We start from the raw sequence: 17858 nt of genomic DNA, 5'->3' as shown, positions 1-17858 counted from the left end.
GGAAGACGAATATAATAAACGAAGAATCCCGTTTACACGGGAATTTCGGAAAATCCTCTTTTGGTACACACCTAGACCACATAAGGAACAGATCACACAGATGTAACATAGGCACTTTTTAAACTAAAGTCTTGTAGGCAACCTTCTTGGTATACGCCATAGCAACGGTTGCCATGATTTTGTTTGTTAGAGATACCTATGTAAAAAATATTTTTATTGTCAAATAGATATTCTTTGAGTAATATAGTGATTTTTAACTGATTATCTCTCTCCTCTTTTCTCCTTCTATCTTCTGTAGGAATAAATAACTTTATAACTATACTTCCTACAGTCTAATTAAAATAAAACAACAACAACAAATTTAATTGTATATTATTAGAGATATATTATCATGTTAGATGAGGTCTTTTGGCTATGGTCGGCGAGTCCGCCCGGCGCCTCTTTCTCCTCGCGAGCGGAGTCGCGGTCAGTCCCGCGTGCGCCTGCGCAGCCAACAACATGCCCAGCTGGCATTGTGCCTGAAAAATAACATCGGAGAAAATTTTAAACATAAGTCAAATTTTCTTAACAAATTGAGAGTACATTAAGTTCTACAGCTGAAAGTGGCCTTTTTAAGCCTTTTCAGACTGTCGGCTCTGTCTATCCCGCAAGGGATATAGACGTGATTATATGTATCTAAGTTGAATGAATGTGATCAAGTATTGTTTTCTTTGAATACTTAAAGAAGAGTGAATCAAGGATGAATATTTTTCCCCGTTTTTTCACATATTCCATTATTTCTTTGCTCCTTTTAGTTGCAGCGTGATGTTATATAGCCTAAATCCTTTCTCGATAAATAGTCGATTCAACGCAAAAAGAATTTTTCAATTCGAACCAGTTGTTCCTGAGATTAGCGCGTTCAAACAAACAAACAAACTCTTCAGTTTAAGAGAGAGTTTATTTGTTTGTTTGAACGCGCTAATCTCAGAAACTACTGGTTCGAATTGAAAAATTTTTTTTTGCGTTGAATAGACCATTTATCGAGGAAGGCTTTTTAATTATAATATTAGTATAGATAGATGACTTAATATTACCTCCTCGTGCATCTCCTTAGCCATTGTATACACGCTGTGTTCACTACTATTGTACATCAAAGCGTTGGACAGCATCAGGAGAACATCTCTTTGGAACTGCGCAGTTGTTCTGTAAACACGAATTATACATATTTAGATAAATATTTATTTATTAGTTAATTTAATTTTGTTAAGGTGCCGTGTGGTTACCGGCACCAATACAAAAAATAAATGTGTAGGACCACTCCATCTCTTTCCTATGGATGTCGTTAAAGGCGACTAAGGGATAGGGTTACAAACTTGGAATTTATTTTTTACGGCGATGGGCTGGCAACCTGTCACTATTTGAATCTCAATTCTATCATTAAGCCAAATATTAGGTAGTTGTTAATAATAATATTTAAGTTACATTGCCTGTTTTCGGGACTTTTTGAAACATCCATGGGAAAGAGATGCGAGTGGTCTTATTCTTTTTCCTATTGGTGCCGGGAACCACACGTCACAATAAAATTAATAATAAACATCTAAACTAAAATTAGTCATTACCTATGCCTATTACGATGTAATACGAGTATGTATGTAATAACAAACCTTCTCTTTCCCACGGATGTCTTAAAAGGCGACTAAGGGATAGGATTATACATTTCGGAATCTTCTTTTAGGCGATGAGCCAGCAACCTGTCACTATTTGAATAACAATTCTATCATCAAGCCAAAAAGCTGAACGAGGCATATCAGTCTTTTCAAGACTGTTGGCTCCGTCTACCCCGTAAGGTATATAAAGGTGACTATATTATACGGAACGTATAACTAACTGTGTCGTGTTGTTCCCGGCACTAACACAAAAAAGAATAGGACCACTCCATCTCTTTCCCATGGATTTCGTAAAAGGCGACTAAGGGATAGGCTTACATACTTGGGATTCTTTTTAACGGCGATGGGCTAGCAACCTGTCACTATTTGAATAACAATTCTATCATCAAGCCAAAAAGCTTAACCCTTTTCAAGACTGTTGGCTCCGTCTACCCCGTAACGTATATAAACGTGACTATATTATACGGTACGTATAACTAACAAATACAGAACAGGTAATTTACCTGATGATGCCTGCATCTATGTTCTTCCTAATAGTGGTCAAGTCCATGGGCCTTTTGACCACAATGCTGTAGCCCGGCGCCTCCTCATCGCTGATTGGACGCAGGAACAATGACGCGTATTTGTGTGCGCATAACCTTTTACCAGAAAAATAAAATCAAATTGAATTATTAAATTCCGTGATTTTACAAATGAATGAATTTGAACCAATGTTTTGAATTTAAATTTTGAATGAATTTTTTTTAGATATAAACTGCTGCCAGCGGACCCGGACCCAACATGGGCATTTTGGGCATCATTGAAGCCCTCAAGGAGGAATAATTTTTCCCGTTTTTTTTTTCAAATCTCCATTATTTCTTCGCTCCTAATAGTTACAGCGTGATGATAAATAGCATAAAGCCTTCCTCGATAAATCTATACAATACAAAAAAAAATTTCAATTCGGACCACTAGTTCTTGACATTAGCGCGTTCAAACAAACAAACTCTTCAGCTTTATAGGAAATAAGCTGAAAATAATAAAATATTTGCGCTGGTGAAGAAGAGATGATGCAGGCTCAAAACAGACTGTCATTCATTTTTTCTTATTTTTCTTAATTTAAATTACAAAACGTTTGTCCTTTACAAAGGAGTTCGGAACATTCTAAGGAGTTCGTATCAAGCTTTATAATATTAGTATAGACATTACCTGCTATACACTAGCATGACGGATTTCTTCCACAGCCTGTGTTGCCGCTCGGCGTCGCTCGCGCTCGGCGACTCCGGCGCACTCTCCGACCCCGAGCACGCTGCCCAACACGCTCATTAAAATCTCATATAACGTAAAGTACCCAATGTCCGACAGACCACCAATGATCGACACATAAAAAGTAAAATAAAAAAAGGATATACCTACTAATGTTGTGTATTTGAACGTAAACGAAGCATAGGTTATACACAAGGTTCATCCAGCTCTCATTGCAAGTGTCACTTTCTACATTCGGTTATTTTGATAAAAAATGGTGGAGCTTTAAATATCGACCGGCAGAAGTTTTTAACGGAAAGCCAGTTTTATTAGTGAAATCACTAAGGAGGTGAGTAAGGTTTATTGCTCATAACTTTTTTCGGTTTAAAGCTACCATTTGAAAATTTTAGGCTGGGTGCACGATTAATGCACCGTTAAATATTGGGTGTCCATAAATAGAACATGTCGATTTAGACTAGATCTCGATTATTGGAACATGTCGAAAACCGGTTGTCGGTAATTGGATTTCTCCAGTCGAATATTAGGCCAAAAATACCATATTTCTATATTGGTATATCTTGTAAATTTTTACATCACATTCATTTCTACTTTAATATATCATGCAAAATACCCTAAAATTTTACTGAAAACTTCAAAATATGATAAAATAATAAAACAAATATTGTAAAAATACTAGAGTTCGTGCGTTAAAGTGTCGATGATTGGGGGTTTTACCGTAATTATATTAATCTGAACAATGTATTCTCTCGTCCACATTCTATTCTAAATTTAATTGATATTGTGAAGTTGACGTTGTTGAAGAAAATGCTGCAGTGCAGTTTGTTACCCGCTTCTTCTGCACTGACGCCTCGGAAGCGGCAGTGAACCTAGTTTTAAGTAGTTTATTTGACGTCAACCAATGTTGTTAAACCATACGTTTTGACAATTATTAAGCGATACCAAGTATCCTATAATAATGAATAAAAATTTTGAATTTGAATTTGAACATGCTCGCAGTTACATACATACATACATGTGGTCACGTCTATATCCCTTGCGGGGTAGACAGAGACAACAGTGTTGAAAAGACTGAATGGCCACGTTCAGCCATTGAATCTCAATTCCATCATTCGCTGCTGAATGTGGCGTCGCAGTGAAGACCGTCGGCTATGTCTACCCCGTTTGGGCTATAGCTATAGGGATTCTCTCCTTTGAACCAATAGGACCCGGATTCAATCCCCGGCCAGGTCACAATGAAAATAGTATCGTTGAGTTAGTATCTCGTAACACAAGTCTCGGACTCACTTCGAGGCCAACTCAATCTGTGCAATTTGTCCCGTATATATTTATTTTAATTAGAATTTGATTCCATTTGCGAAAAACCTGTATTCTTTTGTAGGTAGCGCTCACATCGGCGCTTTGTGTAGGTGGTGCTAACATCGGCGCTTTTTGTAGATGGCGCTAACAGAAGAACTTTTTGTAGGTGGCGCTAACATCGGCGCTTTTTGTAGATGGCGCTAACAGCAGAACTTTTTGAAGGCGGCGTTAACATCGGCGCTTTTTGTAGGTAGCACTAACATCGGCGCTTTTTGTAGGTGGCGCTATATTAATTTCTTTTTTGTTGGTGGCGCTAAATTCATTGCTATTCGTATGTGGCGTTATTATATAAGTTCCCAGGTTTCATTCAAACCGGTGACGTTAAATTAGCGCGGGCGGAAGAACTTAGAAAAGGCTATAAAAAAAAATAAACTCACTTCTAGAATCAGATTTCTTCTTGCGCGAATAATCTCTCTTCTTCTTGCCGTCTTTCTCCTCCTCCCGGCTCAACTGAAAGGTATTCTATTAAACATGTTAATAAAAAATAATATAACTCGAAATATACATGTAAATGTAGTTACATATGATGAGTTTATATGTATGATGTTATCCTACTAATATTATAAATGCGAAAGTTTGTGTGTATGTCAGGATGTCAGTATGGATGTTTGTTACTCTTTCACGCAAAAACTGCTGAACCGATTACGATGAAATTTGGTATGTGGGTAGCTGAAGACCCAGAATAACATATAGGCTACTTTTTATCCCGGAGTTCCCGCGGGATTGATAGGGTTTCCATGCGGACGAAGTCGCGGGCGGCCTCTAGTATGTAATATATATACAGCCACGCCTATAGCCCTAGCGGGACAGACAGAGCCGACAGTCTTCACTGAGAGTGAATGATGGAATTAAGATTCAACAGCTGAACGTGGTAATTTCAAGACTTTTGGCTCTGCCTAACCCGCAAGGGATATAGACGTGATTGTATGCTGAATCCCAAAAATACAGCCAAAATCATTGTTGCAAATAAATATATTGTTCTGTCATACTAAAGTCCCGGTTGCATCCCCACCACTCTGGAGAGGAGCCCGGGGTGCGCCTGTGACCATGGATCCTGGATTGGGCGAGTCAGGTTTTTACACGAAGCGACTCCAAAATCGAAAAAAAATCTCGTCAAAATTAAAATAAAATCTCGTCAAAATTTAAATAAAATCTCGTCAAAATTAAAATAAATGGTTGGACATGGGTATACAATAACTATGGCGGCACTAAAGCCTTCCATGACCTGGTAAGAAGCTGTGTTACCTCCATGGGCGTATCGTCGTCAGTCTCGGTGTGGTCACCGTGGTCACGCGACTCCTGCGACTCCTGGACCGGCTGCGGCTCCTTCAACATCTGCTTCAGTGGAATTGAGTCCTTGAAATTAATATAAATTAATATATGTATATATATATTGTTTTTTTAGTTTAAACACTTAATTTTGACTTTATTTTGTTTAATATTTGAGTGGATGGTTCCCGGCACCAATACAAAAAAGAATAGGACCACTCCGTCTCTTTCCCGTTGATGTCGTAAAAGGCGACTAAGGGATAGGCTTACAAACTTGGGATTCCTTTTTTGGCGATGGGCTACCCGGGTCTTGCGATGTCATACACAAGCGTACTCTGCGCAACAGAGGCTGTCAAAATTAAGTGTTTAAATAGGGATGTGGACTGTACTCAAATAAGTATAAAATTTTACCACGAAAAGGTAGTTTCTATAGTAAAAATAATAAAAAACACAATATTTTCCTCAATAAACAAGGGATTATTTTTTTATTTAATAAAATGTAATAAAATATTTCACCCTCAAGTCACGTGACAATGAACACCAATCAAAACGCGTGATGTCACGCGTTGCAATACAAGAATTTTCGTTGTCAAGTATTATGGTTTTTGTTGATATTTGGATCATATTATTACCGCGATTTTCGTCCGATTATCTTTTTGAATAAATTTTTAAAGGCTTTCCCATAATGGAAAGTGGATATATTAAGGCAGATAGTTCAAATTTGCCAAGAATTGATTGCTTTACGGTGGCTAATTTCTTCGCAACAAATAGTAACTTCTGCTCTGCTGAATTTAGAAATGTGAAGACATCCATGTAAGAAATATACTCAAGATACATTATTATAGCAATAGTAGGTATTTTTAAATTATAAGGTAAAAACTAAATAATATGATTTTGCCATATCATTAGCCAACTATAATGAAAGAACGAAACATTGTTTACATTATTTCTAACCTAAAAATTCGAGTTTTCGTCTTTGAAAACTTGAAGAGAAAAAATATTTTAATATGTACAAGTAAATGTAACAAATATTATCAAACTTACATCAAAATGATCCTCACAGAAATACATTTTACTTTGTGTAGATACAAGTGCCGGATCCCGACGGGCTAATTGAAGCCACTTTTTCCGCATCGTTTTTGTACGTGGAACGTGAATAAACAGTTTTCAGGTGTTTTAATAGTTGTACTTTTACACTGCGGCACCGCACAATATTTATAAAATTTTGGATTCATATTATTATCACACAACTACGAAATAACTATTACATACATACAACTTCGACAATATTTTATAACGCGTGACGTCACAGCGGCAGTTTGACAGGTATCCGCGTTTTGGCGCGATATTTTAAATGGAATTTTAAATAAATTATTTTAAAGGAATTACTTGAAATAAAAAAATAATAATAAATAGTTTGGGTTATATTTGGTACTTATGCATGGTTTTAAACACTTTCCCAAAAATAGTCCACATCCCTATTAACATACATACATACATATCGTCACGTCTATATCCCTTGCGGGATAGACAGAGCCAACAGTTTTGAAAAGACTCAATGGCCACATTCAGCTATTTGGCCCAAGTGACAGATTGCCAACCCATCGCCCTTAGTCGCCTTTTACGACATCCATGGAGTGGTCCTATTCTTTCTTTTTTCGAATTGTGCCGGAAACCACACGGCACTTAGAAAAGTTAATTAAAAAAAAAAATTTAAAACACTCACATCGTCATCTTCCCCCTTAACTTCTCCAACGTTTTGTTGTTCCTCAGGTACATCTTGCGCCGTCATCTCGGATTTCGGCTCTTCACTTGGTTCCAAAGTGGCCGGTGAAGGTTCCTCGGGCAGCGGCACTGTTAAATTGTACATATGTACGTATAATCACGTCTATATCCTTTGCGGGGTTGACAGAGCCGACAGTATTGAAATGACTGACAGGCCATGTTCAGCCGTCAGATTAGGCTTAATGATAGAATTGAGATTCAAATGGTGACAGGTTGCTAGCCCGTCGCCTAAAAAAGAATCGCAAGTTTGTAAGCCTATCCCTTAGTCGCCTTTTACGACACCCATGGGAAAGAGATGGAGTGGTCCTATTCTTTTTGTATTGGTGCCGGGAACCACACGGCATTGTATTATACAACTATAAAATACACCACCCGTGTGGTTGCCACGATCGATCCAATAAGGGTCAGGTTCCCCTGCAAAGGTTGCGGAGGTCAGACGGGAGTCGCTTCGTGTAAACACCTGACTCACCCAATCCAGGATCCATGGTCAAAGGCTCACCCCGGGCTTCTCTCCAGAGTGGCGAGGATGCGACCGGGACTAAAGACAGGAGGAAAAAGAAGAATGTGATGATAACTTATGTGAAACACCAAGAAGGAATTACGTTCTGTTCTACGCAATTGATTTCGGTTTACAAATTGTTATAACTAAATAATAAAGAATAATAAAGGCTTCTTAAATTGGGATTCTTGTGAATTGTGGATGATGATCAGAGATCGGAATAGGTAGATTGAATTGGGGTCAATGAACTGAAACGTATATATTAATATGGACATGCCTCCGGGATTGCGGGATTTATAAATTATTAAGATTTTTTCCGGAATTTTTACAAGTGGATGGATGAAGAATATGTCAGTGGTAGCTGTTTTCCCCCGACTTCGTTCACGTGAATTGTAGTCCTATGTTACCCGCGGACATCTACTGAAATGGAATCCCGGAAAAGAGGCTTATCCATGTTATGCTTTCTATGATATAATTATTGATGCAAGTACATAAAATCAATCTCTGATGATGATGGAAAAGTCAAATTACTCACCATCTATGACTTCTCCAGTCGGCGCGGGCTCCGGCGGCAGCGGTATCGTGTGCGGCGGCGCGACTTCCGGTTCCGGTGGTGGGGGGGCCTCCTCCGGGGGTGGGGGTGTCTCCTCCACTTCCGGTTCCGCCGTCTCTTCTAATACTGGTGGCTCTTCGCGGCTGAAATGGGAATATACTTTTTTTTAAGTAGGTACGTCTACCCGTTCGCGATATACTCCATCACATATACTCACGTCTATATCCCTTGCGGGGTAGACAGAGCCAACAGTCAGTCTTGAAGAGGCTGTTTGTTCGTCGCCTCTTACGACGTCTATGGGAAATGAGATGGGTATCTTGATCAAATTAAGGACGTCCTGGTAAAGGGTCAGGTCAAGAGTACCCGAAACCGCCTAACTCGCATGAAGAGAATTATAAATGTGGACGAAGCGAAGGAAGTATGCAGAGATCGTGGCAAGTGGAAAGATGTAGTCTCTGCCTACCCCACCGGGAAAGAGGCGTGATTTTATGTATGTATGTATGTCTACTAATACATACCCGGGTTCTTCGTCAGCGGTAACCGTTATTTCCTCTTCGACAACTTCCTCCTCCGTCGTTTCCGGCACTGGAGGTGGCACTTCTGGCTCTTTGACTTCCTCTTTTATCTATGACAACAAGAATTAAGTCACAAACATAACCTACTTTTAATAGTTGAGTAAACTTTCAATATCACAATGAATTTGGATGAACAAAGTTGACTTTTTTGAAAATTCCCATGGGAATTGGAATAATGTGCCATGCCGTTCCCGGCACCAATAGAAAAAAGAAAAGGGCCATTCCATCTCTTTCCCCGTGGATGTCGTAAAAGGCGCCTAAGGGATAGGATTATAAACTTGGGATTTCTCTTAAAAGGCGATGGGCTAGCAACCTGTCACTATTTAAATCTCGATTCTTTCATTAAGCCAAACAGCTGAACGTGGCCCATCAGTATTTTCAAGGCTGCTGACTCTGTCTACCCCGCACGGTATATAGACGTGATCATAATTATGTATAATATAAAATAAGTTTTCACCTTCTGTTCGTCAGGTTGTATGATGACCTTTATCTCAGGCGTTGGGAATTTCACTTCCGGGAACGATATTCTCACTTCCTGTGTGACATCAGGCGGTGCTGGCACCTCAACTGGTGTTTCTTCTGCGGGTAGCTGGTCAATCAGAAAATCAGTGAGTGAGTTAATTTTTTTATGCTTAAATATGTATGATGTGTCACGATTTTCGTTCCCCTCCGAAACGGCTTTTTTCGCTTAAATATGAATCGAAAATTTTATATATATATATATATATATATATATATACTAGCTGTGCCCGCGACTTCGTCCACGTGGAATAGTTGTTTTGGGCGTCATTGAAGCCCTCAAGGATGAATAATTCTCTCGGTTTTTTTTTCACATTTTCCATTATATCTTCGCTCCTAATAGTTGCAGCGTGATGATATACGATATATAGCTTAAAGCCTTCCTCGATAAATGGTGTATTCAACGCAAGAAGAATTTAACAATTCGAACCAGTAGTTCCTGAGATTAGCGCGTTCAAACAAACAAACAAACTCTTCAGCTTTATAATATTAGTATAGATATGTTATGTAAGTATATAAAATTCTCGTGTCACAATGTTCGTTCCCGTACTCCTCCGAAACGGCTTGACAGATTGTCATCAAATTTTTGAGCATATTGAGTAGGTCTATGAATCAGCCAACATCTATTTTTGATACCCCTTTCAAGGCTCTGTCTGCCACGCAAGGGTTATAGACGTGACTTTATGTATGTATGTATGTATGTTATTGATAGTTGCTATGATATAGGCAACCGCTGTTTGGTCAGCTGGTTGACTGGTAGAGAATGCCAAACGGCATTAAGTCCGCCTTTTGTACATTTTTGTTTTTTGTGCAATAAAGTTTAAATAAATAAATAAATAAATAAACCGCTAAGAAAGGATTTTTGGAAAATTCGCCGGGAACGGGTGCAGTGTAGTTTGTTCCGCCGCTCCTTCTACACATGCGCTTTGGAAGCGGCAGTAGATATATTTTGATTTAAGTGATGTGACGTCAATAAGTGATACCTTGTGTCCAATTTTATAAAAAAATAAATCTATTCTATTCTAGTTTTAACTTACCGTTTCAACTTCAACAACTTGCACTTCTTCCGTTTCCTGCTCTTCTGTTATTGGCTCCTCCTGAGTGGAGAGAAATTATAATTTTTATACATATAATAATGTTATTCATTCCGTGTGGTTACCGGCACCAATAAAACGAAAGAATAGAACCACTCCGTCGTCTCATTCCCATGGATGTCGTAAAAGGCGAGTAAGGGATAGGCTTTTTAACTTGGATTCTTCTTTTAGGCGATGGGCTAGCGACCTGTCACTATTTGAATATCAATTCAACAGCTGAACGTGGCCTATCTGTCTTTTGAAGAGTGTTGGTTCTGTCTACCCCGCAGGGGATGTAGACGTGATTATATGATGTATGTATACAAATATATATATATTTTATTTAATATATATATATATGTATGTATGTAGCCTTTTATCTTACCTTAACCACGTCCACAATCTCTTCTGCAGCACTCACTTCCGGTGTGGTATCATTATCTTCCGTGTCCTCCTTTTTCAAAGTAGGTTTATCTGTTGCCCTGCAAAAAAAAAAACTACTTATCACACAAACGCGATCAGATGTAAAATTTAAATTTTATACAATGATTGGTTTTTTTTTAATTTAAACTTGACATGGCTGTTTCGCAATAAAGCTGCAAATAAAAACTACTTATCACATGAACGCGATCAGATGAAAATTCAATTTAAATTTTATTCAATGATTCTTTTTTTTTAAACTTAAACTTGACATGGCTGTTTCGCAATAAAGCTGCAAATAAAAACTACTTATCACATGAACGCGATCAGATGAAAATTCAATTTAAATTTTATTCAATGATTCTTTTTTTTTAAACTTAAACTTGACATGGCTGTTTCGCAATAAAGCTGCAAATAAAAATTACTTATCACACGAACGCGATCAGATGAAAATTCAATTTAAATTTTATTCAATGATTCTTTTTTTAAAAATTTAAACTTGACATGGCTGTTTCGCAATAAAGCTGCAAAAAACAAACTACTTATCATACAAACGCGATCAGATGTAAAATTCAATTTAAATTTTATTCAATGATTCGTTTTTTTTTTTAATTTAAACATGACATGGCTGTTTCGCAATAGACGGAGCCGGGCGAACGAAGCAGTCGGCAATGACTAGTTTATAACAATATACCTGACGTGCCGTGCCGTGTGGTTCCAGGCACCAATACATAAAAAAGAATAGGACTCCTCCATCTCTTCCCCACGGATGTCGTAAAAGGCGACTAATGGATAACTTCGTTCATAAACTTGGGATTTCTCTTCTAGGCGATGGGCTAGCAACCTGTCACTATTTGAATCTCAATTCTATCAAAACCCCAAATATGTAGCTGAACGTGGCCTTTCAGTCTTTTCAAGACTGTTCTGCTCTGTCCACCCCACAAAGGATACAGACGTGACGTGTATGTATGTATTATACGCATATGGGTAAGAAACAAAGAAGTTGCTTACAGAAACAAAAAAGTTGAAGAACATTCACCTTTCTCACAAGATAACAACATTCACCTTTCTCACAAGATAACAACATTCACCTTTCTCACAAGATAACAACATTCACCTTTCTCACAAGATAACAACATTCACCTTTCGCACAAGATAACAACATTCACCTTTCGCACAAGATAACAACATTCACCTTTCTCACAAGATAACAACATTCACCTTTCTCACAAGATAACAACATTCACCTTTCTCACAAGATAACAACATTCACCTTTCTCACAAGATAACAACATTCACTTTTCTCACAAGATAACAACATTCACCTTTCTCACAAGATAACAACATTCACCTTTCTCACAAGATAACAACATTCACCTTTCTCACAAGATAACAACATTCACCTTTCTCACAAGATAACAACATTCACCTTCCTCACAAGATAACAACTTTCACCTTTCTCACAAGATAACAACATTCACCTTTCTTACAAGATAACAACATTCACCTTTCTCACAAGATAACAACATTCACCTTTCTCACAAAATAACAACATACCTGACGGCCGCCTTGTGCATAGCGGCGACGGGCGGTATGTGTATGTCGATGTCTCGGAACGCATAAACGTCCTCCGCCTTGATCTCAATGTCGTCGATGTCCACCGCGGGCGGCGCTAGCGGCGCGGGGGAACTCGTGCCGGCTGGGGGAATTAATTAATATATATATTCGACATTATACACACATACATACATACATAAAATCGCACCTCTTTCCCCGGTGGGGTAGGCAGAGACTACATTTTTCCACTTGCCACAATCTGTGCATAGAAAACAAGAATGGGACCACTCCATCTCGTTCCCATGGATGTCGTAAAAGGCGACTAAGGGATAGGCTTATAAACTTGGGATTCTTCTTTTAGGCGATTGTCTAGAAAACCGTCAGTATTTGAATCTCAATTCTATCATCGAGCCAAAAAGCTGAACGTGGCCTGTCAGTCTTTTCAAGAGTGTTGACTCTATCTACCACGCAATTAATATAGTCGTGATTATATGTAGGTATGTAAGTAAGTTATTTTTTAGTTTATGCATCTTTAAAAAAAAATATGGTCAATATTTTTTGGTTTTTCGTCTTTTTCTTTGGATAATTCAAATTCATTATGTAGCGAGAGCGATGATTCGGCTCGACCGCCACCAAAGCTAGTGTTCCATTAATATCTTACCTACAAACTAACTCTTGACATACTCTATGGCGCGTTCTCCTCCAAGAGCATAGACAACACAGTTCTATAAATGTCTCACCTTTCAACTGCTGTTCAATCTGGACCAACTGACTCTTTATATGCTCTATGGCCGCGTGTTTACTTTCATGCTGAGTGGCGCCAGATGGCGCGTTCTTCTCTAGGAGCATAGACAACGTGGGCGCTGTGGCCGACGGGGATATTGTCTCTGTAAAATTTCAAAATGTGAAAAACTACTGTGCCGTGTGGTTCCCGGCACCAGTACAAAAAATAATAGGACCACTCCGTCTCTTTCCCACGGATGTCGTTAAAGGCGACTAAGGTTTACAAACATGGGATTCTTTTTTAGGCGATAGGCTAGCAACCTGTCACTATTTGAATCTCAATTCTATCATTAAGCCAAATGGCTGAACATGGTGGCCATTCAGTCTTTTCAACACTGTAGGCTCTGTCTTCCCCGCAAGGGATATAGACGTGACAATATGTATGTATGTAAGACTTACCGATAGAATTAGCGGGATGCGATATATGCTGCGGCGTGGTCACGACCGGTGATGATTTCAGCAGCGAGGTCAGCAACGGAGAGGCGGGGGGCGCTGGTGTAGCTGAAATACAATAAATAAATAAATATATACGGGACAGGGTTAGACTTCTAAACCTGGGATTCCTCTTTCAGGCGATGGGCTAGCAACCTGTCACTATTTGAATCTCAATTCTATCACTAAGCCAAACAGCTGAGCGTGGCCTATCAGTCTTTTCAAGACTGGTGGCTCTGTCTACCCCGCTAGGGACATAGACGTGATCATATGTATGTATGTATGTATATACGGGACAAATAACACTGATTGAGTTAGTCTCGAAGTGAGTTCGAGACTTGTGTTGCGAGATACTAACTCAACGATACTGTATTTTATAATAAATACTTATATAGATAAACATCAAAGACCCAGGCCAATCAGAGAAAGTTCTTTTCTCATCATGCCCTGGCCGGGATTCGAACCCGGAACCACCGGTGTCACAGACAAGCGTACTACCGCTGCGCCACAGAGGCCGTCAAAAGAAGAAATTGGTATAAAAAATACATTTTGTATACCAATTTCTAAGTACGACCAAGCCCAACACATCAAATCAGAACAAGTTTTTGCCTTTTTTTTCTATTTCAACATACATACAAACATATGGTCACGTCTATACGTTACCACCAATAAAAAAAACAATAAGACCACTTCATGTCGTTCCCATAAATGTCTTAAAAGGCGACTAAGGGATAGGCTTACAAACTTGGGATACCTTTTTAAGCGATAGGCTAGCAACCTGTCACTATTATAATCTCAATTCCATCATTAAGCCAAACAGTTGATTGTGGCCTTTCAGTCTTTTCAAGATTGCTGACTCTGTCTACCCCGCAAGGGATACAGACATGATCAAATGTATGTATATATCTGTATGTTACCAGAAGTGGTAGTCTGCGGCCGCCAAGTCCTATCGGCTCGGGCGCGTCTCTCCTCTCTTTCTTTCAACCAGGCGGCCCGCCTAGCCGCCTCTCGCTCCCTCGCCCGCTTGCTCGCCTCTATTGAAGACCATATCTCTTGAAGACGGTCCTCGCTCGTCAAAGGATTTTGCGCTTCGGATATTGTTTTCTGTAAAAAAATTTTTTTATAATCTATGCTTGTATTTTAATTTGTGTTACGACGAAGAACAATTTTTTTTTTGGCGTAAATAAATGTAATTACTATGCATAAATGATTGTTCCATGATAACTTAACTCCATCCGATGATTTGCTTATTATGAAATATGACAGATGCCGAGGAATCATTAAAACAATTGCCAAGTTTGTCAGGTAACTAAATCGGTTCAGCATTTTTTTTCAATATTAATGAACATGTACTTAGCGCTGAAAAATAATCGCCACTTCAAGTTTGAAGCGATAGACTAGAAAAAAGGAAGTGCCTTGTTTAAATTAGGGATGTCCTAATGAAAGGTCAGGTCAAGAGTGCCTAATATAAAAGTAAAGAAACAAAAATACAACTTAAACTTTATTAACACTTTTCAATACACCTGCTTGGCAACATACACTTAATGTTCAATAATTTATCAAACACAACATTTTTAACCCAACGGAAGGCTGTAAGATAATGTTATTATTAACAATAAGTCCGTTTTTACAATTTGAAAATGTCATAATTAAGAATAATAAATAATCCACATTCAATGAATTGAGTAAATCAAGCAGAAACTTTGAAAAAAAAATATTACAACTGCACACAGACAACATGACGTTTGTGTTCCCGCCAAAAAAACTATCTACCTACAAGATCAAGTCTACTTTCTTAAGCCGGGTACACACCGCGCCAAACGTTCTTTGCCTCTAAAAAGGCACTGGCGTTTATTTTAACTGACCAAACAAGACTAAGCTTGTCTAAACAACCCCATTTGTTCGCCTACCTTGGTGTGAATCCGCCTTTAGCTAAGTGTAATTTCACCCCTCTTAAAAAATATCTCAAGGACTATGTATATTGTTAGCCCGAAAACAAGTTATTTTAACAATAAGACTGGTATACATACACTGTCTTGAGCAAGCTAAAATATGTCTTATTTGTCACTTTTTCACATCAATAAAACTACTTACCAATCTTATTTTCAAACTTATTACCAATCTTATTATATATAGTCACATCTATATCCCATGCGAGGTAGACAGCCACTTCAGCTGTATGGCTCAATGATGAAATTGAAATTCGAATAGTGATAGGTTGCTATCCCATCACCTACAAGAAGAATCTCAAATTTTGAACTTATTTCATTTTCAGGCTTACTAAATCTGTCCCGTATAATTTATCCTGTATATGTATATTTATTTATGGATGTCGTAAAAGGTGACTAAGGACAGGCTTATTTACTTGGGATTCTTTATTTATTTGAATTTCAATTCCATCAAAAGCTGCTGCTGAATATGGCCTTTCAGTCTTTTCAAGACTGTTGGCCCTGACTACCCCGCAAGGGATTTCGATGTGACTATATGTATGTGTATTAATTTATTTACTTACAGTCAGCTGTTCATACTGTTTGTTCATTTCCGCCAAATTCTTCTGTATCTCCACAATGCGCTCCTGCGTGAGCCGTTTCAATATGCTCTCCTGTGGAGTTTCCACAGCGCCTTCGGAGCTTCGCTTCTTGCGTTTGGGTGTCTCAACATGCTCCAAAAGCGCTCCATATTGTACAGCACAACTGAAAACATACATAAATAAAAAAAAAACACTTTCTTGGATGTTTATCGATATAAATATTTATTTTGAAATATAGTATCGTTGAGTCAAGTTTTGAACTTACTTCGAGGCCAACTCAATCTGTGTAATCTGTCCCATATATGTTTATTTAATTAATTACCCTTTTCAGTAATCAGAGACATCTTTCTACTTGCCAGATTCCTACATACTACTTTCCCTTCATTATTATATATACTCTTGACATTCATATATGTTTTAACTTTTTATAGTTTTACTATTCTCTGAGCGTAAAAGAAGTAAGAGTAGGGCATGCACCCAGGTAAACCTTTTCCCACAAAGTCTGAGGAACCAGTCCCAGGGGATGAAAACGCGATCGAACTATTTCAGGAATTTTTTTTTTCTCAGCTTATGTCTCACTGTTGGGCAAAGATCATATAATTCTTTAATACATTTATACATACATACATATTATCACGTGTTTATCCCTTAGGGGGTATTGTGATTCCTATGAAACATAACTCTCGATTATTATTTATACCCATAATATTTACACATTATTTACACAAAATACACTGGACACTTGGAACTGGGTAGAACCGAGTAATCAGGTTCCCACTTCTCATGGGCCGGGTATGAACAATAAAGAATCGGATACAGTTCTACAAGCCCTAAGAAATAAATAGCAAGAAGTAGGTAAAAGTGCAAAATGTAGGATTGAACGAAAACAATTTTGACTCAGCACTCTCATAGAGTTTACATAGTGAACATATTTGCATAATGTGAATTGCTATTCACATTGGAAAAATATGGAATGGTTTTATTTAAAATTGCCAGGAACTACACGGCACTTTATGAATAAGTATGGTAAACAAACCTTTTCTGTGAATACCAATCCGCCGGTCTATTCGGTTCCCCAATAGTTTTTAACGAGCGAGACACTGACATCCAATTTTGGTCGCCACTTCTGACCACGGCAGAAGCTAGGCATAATTGCTCTCTTATATTCCAAGTATCTAACGGCACTCTTTTAAGCTGCAATCGCTCTTGTATAGAACTCATTTTCGAAGTAGGTACGTTACCTACTATAACATGTTGTAATTTTACAATAAGAGTGTCACTAACGACATGTATTCAAATTACAATTCATTTCCCATAACATTGATCAACATTCCTGACGCTCTAACAAGATTACAATACAAGCAAAGAAACAGTATTACTTTACTCTTTGAAAGAAACCAAGCAAGCCAGCCATTTTTTGAAAATTGAGAATTTACTTGGTTTTTCGTCCTTGACAGTTGACATTGATAGTGAAAAAAGTTTTAAAAACGACAAACGTCTTGCAATACTGCTTATCTATGCGTTTTGGGCCATTTACACGAGCCGATTTTTCGCCAAAGGTTTCATTAAGCCAATTAGCTGAACGTGGCCTACCTATCAGTCTTTTCAAGATTGTT

At 38.2% G+C, this 17858-nt stretch overlaps 1 protein-coding gene across 2 annotated transcripts; it reads right to left on the bottom strand.

The window, feature by feature from the left end:
* Positions 1 to 355: 355 nt before the first annotated feature.
* On the bottom strand, positions 356 to 17608 carry LOC106138111 (bromodomain-containing protein 8-like). Of its 2 annotated transcripts, none has more exons than XM_060952376.1 (18): positions 17279 to 17608; positions 16225 to 16405; positions 14630 to 14816; positions 13680 to 13781; positions 13238 to 13384; positions 12498 to 12639; positions 10906 to 11002; positions 10485 to 10544; positions 9386 to 9517; positions 8872 to 8978; positions 8336 to 8496; positions 7243 to 7370; positions 5493 to 5603; positions 4625 to 4709; positions 2835 to 2934; positions 2150 to 2284; positions 1074 to 1182; positions 356 to 518 (listed from the first exon to the last, which is right to left on the bottom strand). In XM_060952376.1, the coding sequence occupies exons 1-18, from the start codon at positions 17461 to 17463 to the stop codon at positions 390 to 392; spliced, it is 2298 nt and encodes a 765-aa protein (XP_060808359.1). In that variant the 5' UTR covers positions 17464 to 17608; the 3' UTR covers positions 356 to 389. The 2 variants fall into 2 exon arrangements, with proteins under 2 accessions (XP_060808359.1, XP_060808360.1); XM_060952377.1 differs by having other exon boundaries at positions 4625 to 4697.
* Positions 17609 to 17858: the final 250 nt, after the last annotated feature.

The sequence above is a fragment of the Amyelois transitella genome, chromosome 28, assembly GCF_032362555.1.
Source record: "Amyelois transitella isolate CPQ chromosome 28, ilAmyTran1.1, whole genome shotgun sequence".
NCBI classification, from domain to species: domain Eukaryota; kingdom Metazoa; phylum Arthropoda; class Insecta; order Lepidoptera; family Pyralidae; genus Amyelois; species Amyelois transitella.
This window is presented reverse-complemented; position numbering and strand designations above follow the sequence as displayed.

Coding starts and splice junctions, on each gene's coding strand:
- LOC106138111 (XM_060952376.1), bottom strand. CDS start 17,463: ATGAGTTCTATACAAGAGCGATTGCAGCTTAAAAGAGTGCCGTTAGAT. Junction 13,782..14,629: donor GCCGCAGACTACCACTTCTG/GTAACATACAGA, acceptor ATTGTATTTCAG/CTACACCAGCGCCCCCCGCC. Junction 11,003..12,497: donor ATGCACAAGGCGGCCGTCAG/GTATGTTGTTAT, acceptor TTTTTTTTGCAG/GGCAACAGATAAACCTACTT.